General features: G+C 39.8%; 1 protein-coding gene across 1 annotated transcript; it reads left to right on the forward strand.

Moving 5' to 3' along the window:
• The first annotated feature begins 2,052 nt into the window (after positions 1–2,052).
• Positions 2,053–8,205, forward strand: ethe1 (ETHE1 persulfide dioxygenase). Its single transcript, XM_061717343.1, has 7 exons — positions 2,053–2,512; positions 3,457–3,601; positions 4,514–4,662; positions 4,796–4,925; positions 5,208–5,297; positions 5,532–5,648; positions 5,812–8,205. The coding sequence occupies exons 1-7, from the start codon at positions 2,303–2,305 to the stop codon at positions 5,856–5,858; spliced, it is 888 nt and encodes a 295-aa protein (XP_061573327.1). The 5' UTR covers positions 2,053–2,302; the 3' UTR covers positions 5,859–8,205.
• Positions 8,206–8,820: the final 615 nt, after the last annotated feature.

The raw sequence follows: 8,820 nt of genomic DNA on the forward strand, positions 1-8,820 counted from the left end.
TATTCATGTCAGGCTCTCTGTGCTGTCAATCAGTCAACCATGGTTACTTTACTGCTTTTATAGTGCATACATTACACCTATTCTCTCAATAAAACATGCGTGGACAACAGAGTTTTTGTATGAGTTGGCTTGCAGACTTAGTATGTGGAACATTGAGGGAAGGTGCTCTGGTTTCATCTGTGGAAATGAAACTAGAGCTTGGCATTCATGTCAATGCTAGGCTTTACTGTTTTAAATTTTTTTCACCTGCAGGGGAAACCCAAGGAATTGGAGGAGGCCACGGCAGTCGCGACTGGCTACTGAGAAAACTGACAATAAAGATGGATATCTCTGATACCTGTCTGTTTGTGTTGCTTTTATCATGAAGAAGAATCAAAATTAGGCAGATTAACCAGGTTATAATAATAAACAAAATTATGTAGTGGATGAGGAATTAATAGCAGCAGTGAAAAACACTTTTTGGTGCCATCTGATATATCTTTTTTTTTTTTATCTCCGATCTTATCTGATCATGTGATTCAATAGGATGACTGCATAATAAAGATAAAACACTTGTCCCATTTTAACAGATAATAGAGATAGATAAACACCACATCTTCTAATCTCACCACATGTCTCTCCCATCAGCTAAGACTATCTATTCATAACTATATAATTGACTAGTGAGCTATATGTTGTGAAGAGTGGCAAATAAAATCTTTGCAGTGGGAATATTTCAGAAATGTCCTTATCATGTCAGAGAATCTGACAAGCAGTCGAGTTCTTTGAAATGTTGGCTACAAGGCTTGGGGATGCCCATTGCATTGTGGGGTGTGGAGGCCATGTCGGTCTACGGAAGTGCATAGAAAACAAGAAGTCGAAAGATGAGATAGAATAAAAGAAAGACAAACAAAGAAAATAGGTTGAAAACACACTGTCTTCATGTAATGCAAGAAAAGATGTGACCGTTGAAGGCTTTGTATCCCCGCTACCTTCAATGAGACGCCTAACATGATTTGGTTTCTTATCTTGTGTGTGGGAGTACCACCAAGCAGTTCAAAGTTACACATTTCTTCATATTTGGTTGCAGGACTTACAAACCTTCAAGCTGGCAACTTCATATAAACATGTTTTTATTTGTGTACATATTTGGATATCTGTTTTCAAAATCTAGCACAGATTGACTGAAAAATTGGAAGTAAAAACAACTTACTGTTGTGTAAAAAAGTTTCAAATAAACATGCTAAATCAAACTGTAAACCTAAATAACAAAACCGAACAGTGGTGCAGTTAACATACAATGCTTCCCTACAAAAGATTTGCCATAAAGACCTCAAATAATCAAGAAGAGTGGAAGTGTGGAAGTGTAGTGAATTGTTTCATATGTTTATATATTGTATTAACATGCGCCCAGGATGAAAGCAGTAAAAAGTTATCCCATCATCTCTTGAGTTAAATTATAGCCAAGTGAAACACTTAGCAACACAACAGTATATAACAAAAATAATTTGTCCATTTTATTTTACAAAATAAAATAGTGCCAAAAAAGATAGACATACACATGTAACTACCCTCTACTACAGATATACAGTCACAACCAAACACGTAGCTACCAATATGGAGGATTTCAGTGTAACGGTGAGAGCGAAAAATACCTATAGCCTAAGTATAAGTAGCCTAAATTAAAACTGAAGGGGTTTAAAATAAATAAATAAATAAATAAATAAATAAATACAAATGTTAAATGTGCCTGTAACAAATTAAAAACACGGAAAACCTTAACATTTCTTTTTTTGTATTTGCGTTTTTTCTTTTTTTTTTCCCAGTCTACAAAATATTAATTAAAATAAAACTTGTAGTAGTATGTAAGTATAAGAATAGTAGTGTAGTTTGTTGCAATTTGTTGTCCTGTTTGTCTCATTATATCCAACATACACCCAACAGAGCAAGGTTTTTTTTTTTTTTTCCCCCAACAGGTTTATGTTTGAGCGGTATAAGACTGTGACGTCGTAAATAAATACCTTTCGCGTGCCTGAGCGTCGCGACAACAGCTGGTAATCATGAACCAGGTTCTGGTCGACTCCAGTGGTCAAACCCAGTTTTTGTCGCTGAATAACCATAAAAATTGGTCATGTAGACAGAGACAGCACTAAAGGGAAGATAAGTGTCATCCCCAGAGATTACCACACCAGTTTCCTGCAGACAGCGAGCTCTTCCCTGCTCAGTGCTGTCAGACCGTGTCCGCCGTGCAGGAAACACGTGCACATTGAAACAGCTGTTGATCACCAGACACTCTTTCTGGAAGCCCGTGCAGGGAGCGAGGATGTGCTCGGTTATGAGCAGGGTGAATCCAGCCCAGCGGGTTGTGTCTGTGGCGCTGCGTCTCCGGCCGAACGCCCCGGGCTCGAGTTGCGCCGCAGCCCGGAGAGGACGCCTCTGTCCCGGCTTGACTTCTGCCGCTGAGCCGCTGCGACTCACCAGCAGGTGGTTCTCCTCCAGGGCGGCGGTGACCCAAGGACTGCTCTTCAGACAAGTAGGTCCATGTCCTTGTTTCTGCGTATATTAATCAGTCAGGACGTGAAAAAACTATTTTTTTAATCTATTTATTTTATTTCAATAAATTAAGCCTGAATTATGGTTCCGCGTTACACCGACGCAGAGCCTACGCCGTAGGCGCAGCGTACCCTACGGCGTAGGCTGCGTTGGTGTAACGCGGAACCATAAATCAGCCTTTAGTGGTAGCTGGAAGTGAACTAGGAAGAGTCAGCCATGAGCTTGTTGTGTAATGTTAGAAAGAGCGTTTGTTTATTTATTTCAGTCGAACAAGATTATCAGATTCATATTCATTACTATTAAGTTTTAATAAATGTTTCTTATGCATAGACTCTAGGTTGGTCCTGTGCCGTCGATGTTTGATGATGTATTGTAATGTTATGGTTGCTGACATTGCAGGGGACTTACTGACATCTGTGGGAAATGCTTTGTTATTGAGCTTTACAGTTTATTTTTAACTTTGCTATAGCAGATGCCAACACAATTCCCAATGCAGCAGCCACATAGCTTTTATGCTGCTTTTAGCTGTTCCACTTTAATGTACAGTTTGAGCATCACATTTTAATTATATTATACTTAGTTTTTCCATTAGGCCTGTGTGATGTCATCAAAAGGTCCACGACAAGAAAGCAAGTGGAGATCTACTTGCTTCGTCTTTCCAACGAAATCCTCTCCTAGATGATGAAACTACTACTGTTATTTTAGCAGAAGTAGATGATGAAACCCAAAAATAACAGTAAAACAGAAACTTTAAAAACAACTATTACAACTTACTCTGTTATTTTCTTGCTGTCTCTCATAAACATATAGGGATGTGCTATCTAAAGATGATTTAGAAGGACGGGAAGTATGTGACCTGTAGTATTGCAGACTAAGTATTTATTGCAGAATCACTCCTATATGTGCTTGTTTCTCCTGTTTAAGCTGTTTGAGGCAGAAAGCAGCACATACACCTACCTGCTTGCAGACACTGACACCAAGGAGGCGGTCATCATCGACCCCGTGCTGGAGACCATAGACAGAGATCTGCACCTCATTAATCAACTGGGGCTCAATCTAAAAGTGGCAGGTATTTATTTTCCTGTGGCTGGGCTTAAGAGAGACAATGTTTATGAACTTTAGCAGTGTTTTTAAAACTGTTTCATTCATCTTAGTCACTGTTTGAATACAATTTCAACACCAAATTTCAATCAGTGAAGTCATTCCATTATGAAACACGTTTCATTATCATTGATTCAACAAATAGTTTAGGTCTAGGCTTTGACTTCATCACTCCCTATAGATAGTATTATCTGCAAAGCTTTTCAGTCGTGCATGGGGTGGCAAGTCAGATGGGTACTGTTTTGCTCTTTAGAACTGATGACTGAACTTGGTGGATATAATAAACTATGTAGAGTGGTTCATGTAAGTACAAAATGTTGCTCAAGTTTCCTTAACTAGCTCGCAGCCATTACCACATAAACAATTTTCAGTGCACTCATCATAATGGTATTCAGCAACACTTGGTCACAGTTTTTATATTCTGGTTTTAGTCCTGAATAGCTGTGGCAAGGTTAATCCACAGCCATGAAAGCGCTATTGCCTAACAGCGAGGAGGTTCCTGGCTTAAATCCTGGTTGAATCTTTTCTTTGTGGAGTTTGCATGTTCTAGAAACGGTTTATAGTGCAGGCATGAATACTCCAGCTGAATTAGGACAGTGGGATGACTAAGCACAATGAAACACATTTTTCTTTATCTAATTTAAAACTATGCATCCCTATATACTGTATTTAATCAAATAAATTACACTAATTAAATGCCTGACCATGGCCTTTTACAACTTACAAAACGGTCATACATCAGCAGAAAAACACCTCGGTTAAACACAAACCCAGGCTGACCAAGTTGTCACTCCAGGATTCCACTAAAATCCATGTACAAGAGAAGTGGGTAACCTTTCATCTGGATACTGATGTGTAGTTTATTTCCTTTTTCTCCCAGTAAACACCCACTGCCATGCAGACCACATTACCAGCACAGGGCTGATGAAGAAGAGACTGTTCGGATTGAAGAGTGCTATCTCCAAATTCAGTGGTGCCTCTGCAGATATCTTCTTATCAGAGGGGGACAAGATCACCTTTGGAAAACATGTACGACAAATATATGTATTTATTTATGTTCTTGATGATGAGTTTAAAACTTAATCATAGGGGAGAGATTGACTTTATGTGTACATTTTTAGTATATGCCCTGAACTGAAGGTTCTGTTTTTCTCTCCTCCAGTCACTTACTGTGAGGGAAACGCCGGGTCACACAGACGGGTGTGCAACCCTGGTGTTGGGGGATCAGAGCATGGCTTTCACTGGAGACACACTGCTCATTAGAGGCTGTGGCAGGACAGACTTCCAGCAGGGTGGGCAAACATTTTTGCTTTGTCAAATGTAATCCTGCAAGACGTAATTCTGCGGGAAAAACACAGGGGGCAGTATTGTACCTTTTTTGTTTTTTGATTTCTTCTTTTTCATTGTTGAGTGTGAATAAGTTTCTCTGTGTTGTTTCCTTTTACCTTTTTAGATTGTTTACTTTAAAATGTTTTTTTTTTTAGCTGTTTGATTGAAGGAAATTAGATTTTTTTTTTTTATTCTTTACCTTTAGCCTATTGTTTAGTTGTCAAGCCTTTGCTCATCTTTTTTAGGTTGTTCTAAAACACTTTACGAGTCGATCCATCAGAAGATCTTCACATTGCCGGATGAGTGCCTCGTCTACCCAGCGCATGACTATTTAGGTTAGCTTATATCCTGTCCAAATATAATGTTAAATGTATATCAAAATCTCGTATATAACACAACATGTGAGCTTACAAACACGTCATTTGTTTTATTTTGCATGTGCATTACTTGTGCATTGGTATCATGTGATTTCTCTGTATATGTCTAAATTGATCACTGAGATTCTGGGAAAGTCGGTCCTACAGAGTTCCTAGATTTCACAATAAGCTGTATGTTTTGGTCTCTATCAGGTCAGACTGTCTCCACAGTCGGTGAGGAGCGCAAGTTTAACCCCCGCTTGACAAAGAGCTTGGAGGACTTTGTGAATATCATGAAAAACTTGAATCTTCCCAAACCAGCAAAAATAGGTATGAAAACTGTTAGATTTACAGTCCAATCACCACTCATCTATACTAGCCAACAGCACAATAACAATTCCTGTGTCAATAAACTCTCAAAGCTGTGACACTTCACTGCACAAATGTACACGTCCTGTGTTCTGAAAACATTTTTTTTCTTCTTCATTTGCAGACATTTCAGTACCTGCTAATCTGGTTTGTGGATTACACGGGCTTTGAATGCTCTGCGAAAGAAACATTCTTATACCATCACTGACATGGTTGCAGTGATACATGTTCATGCTTCCTTTTTAATAAGATTCACCTAAACTGCTTACCATAAAGTGCTTTATGATGGTTTAGGAAATCTGTGTAAATTTGGTTAGGTGTAGTTATTCAGTGACACTAATGAGCTCCCTAATGTTAAAAAATAAGAATGCATGAATGTCTTTTTTAAATGAAAATATTAATTATTAATAAATTAATAATCATTTGTATAGAAAATGAAATATATTTTTGTATTGTGCTTAAATTGCATTTGAACATTATTTACTGTATTCAGCTTTTCTATTATGAATTGTTGAAATGGGGGGAATATTTTTGAGAAGGGAAGCTCAAATAGGAATGTTCCATTCAAGGTTCGGTTTAGTATTCATGAATGCTTTACTGGGACAAGTGAGTTCTTCCACACGGCCTTTTCAGTGACTGCAGGCTTCCCCCGAGCCAAGGACACACTCGTTGACACCAGGCCCCCAGTCTCGCGCTCAGCAGGCACGCCGATTTTTTCCAGTGGCCAGCCGCGGTACTGCAACAAAAAATCCCATGGGGCCCAGAAAGCTTTTTTCCCATAGACCGCAATAGTAAAAGAGAAGCCTCTAAAACTGTTCACAGGACACCTCCAGCTGTAATCACCACCAATTACTAATCTTTGTATTCTATATTTTTAAGTCATGGACTTTATATCCGTCAAAAATGTTTTATAACGGCCAGAAAAGTCAAAGAAAAGTCTCTTTCTGGGCGTGACGTCACGGCTGTGCCGTGCACTCGCAAAGCGCGGTCGTGTGTGTCTCGGGAACGCGGATGGCTGAAACTAAGCCGTTCGGCGGAATAATCACTCAGAAACACATTGCATTGCCAATTTGCACCAAACAGAAATGTTTAATAGCAAGAATAATAATGGTTTGTCATTCTTGTACTTAAACATTTCCGTTGTAGCCAACGGTGTATGGTTTGTGAAAATAAGATATCAGGCAGGAATAACACAAGTCTAAGACCCTGTCCACACGTAGCCGGGTATTTTTAAAAACGAATATTTCCCCCCCTCCGTTTATAAAAACATTTGCATCCACACATAACCGAAGATCTGCGTTTTCGACCACATTCATAAGCATTCTAATGATCCTGTAGATCATCTGCGGCTCCGCGGTGGCGCAGGTGTGGGTGTTTCCACTGAGATCCTCCTGCACACACACACCTAACGCACTTCAAATATGTATTCTTCTGTTGCTTTTTCATTTGGAGGCAGCGCCCTGCACGGGACTAAATGAGGGTCAATATTAACAAAATGAGCTTGTGGCGTGAGATCCCCACCTCACAATAAAACTGACCTCCATCAGGTTTGAGCAAACGTGCAGGGAGAGAGATGTGTCGTAGTTGTTGCGACGGTGCCGTGGAGTTTTAGATGTCATGTGTTTAACATCATCTTAACCCTTAATCCTCAGTTTATTTTATGGCAGTGCTCCCGGGGAAGCTGCACCTCCGCAGCTCCGCGGGCACTGCGAAGCCGGGCAGTGCCCGCAGGGCAGTGGGCAGTGGGCAGTCCGCGGCTCCGCGGCTCCTACGCCGTAGGGTGCGCGGAGCCGCGGAGCCTACGGCGTAGCCTCTGTGTAACGCAGTAAATTAACCACATTTAAACATAATATTTGACATATTTAAACATAATACTTGACAAAACTTGTAATACAAAAAATATTTGTCTTAATGTAAGTAATAAACTTGGGAAGTTTCATGGTGATACCTGCTATTTACATTTTTACCCTATTTTAGCCTATTAACCTGGGGTGTCTCATCTTAAATAAAAATGACTCGTTTTATCTTTAATTAAAAAAACACACACAAATGAACCATGTATAGTCTATAACCATGACTTTGAGAACAGCATCGGTTGATTTGCCCTATAAATCCCTAATTTCATTGTGTACATCTATCATTACCGGTCTGAAGGACTCATGAGCGCGCAGCGCTTGTCCAGAGCGCGCAGCGCTCGTTCACATTGCCCCGGGGCATGATGGGAGGCCCCAGAGCATCATGGGAGGTGACTCAACTGCGCATGCTCTATGGGCCCGTGTACCAGGAAGTAAACCAGGAAGTCAGAAATTTTTTCGGCGGATGCGCTGGGTGAGCAAACTCCATTGAAATGAATGGGCGGCCATTTTCGATCCGGTATCCAGTTATATAATACATCCATGGTTGACACGCTCAGCAGTCAAACTGCTACCGGCTCAGGCTTCTTTGCATTGTATGAAAATAAATGCACAACATTTGCATTAAAAATCAATAAAGAACCAGTTCCATTGTAGTAATTGAACACATATCATGGCCATGCATCTTTTTTTTAGATATCTAATACACAAGGAAGCCTATTGAAATTTGGATATTGAAATCTGGACAGGTTGTAAAAAACTGTACAGGAACAAGGACATTTAGAAAATAGAGGTTTGAAATGAAAAGAAGAGGACCAGAATTGTTTGAAAATTTCAGAATGTACTGAATGTACTGCTCTCATCTGCTTTTTAACAGCTCATGGGCCAGTAAAACAGGTTTCCTTGGGGGTGCAGTCCTCTGACTCAGCCACAGAAATCTGAAGTGATTGTAAGCTGTGTGATAGCATTTTTCATTATCAGAATTAAAAAAAAAAAAAAAAAGTTCAAGTGAAACTTGTACCATGACTTAAAAGAGCACTCACCTACCCATGAGTCAACCAGGAGTTTTAACTTTTGTTGCAATGGAACAGTCTGGAGGACACTTTTATCTATTAAAAATTACTATTAAAAGCAGAAAGCTGGCTTGTGAAATGAATAATAGAAGAGGCGAAGTCGGATACCAAATGATAGATGGCTAATGCCCTGATTCGTGGCATATCTGTCAGCTTTAATGGAGCTAATCCGATGCCCTTTACCGACACCTCCTTTTTGTTGCAGCA

This window comes from Cololabis saira, chromosome 3, assembly GCF_033807715.1.
Source record: "Cololabis saira isolate AMF1-May2022 chromosome 3, fColSai1.1, whole genome shotgun sequence".
Classification (NCBI taxonomy): Eukaryota; Metazoa; Chordata; class Actinopteri; order Beloniformes; family Belonidae; genus Cololabis; species Cololabis saira.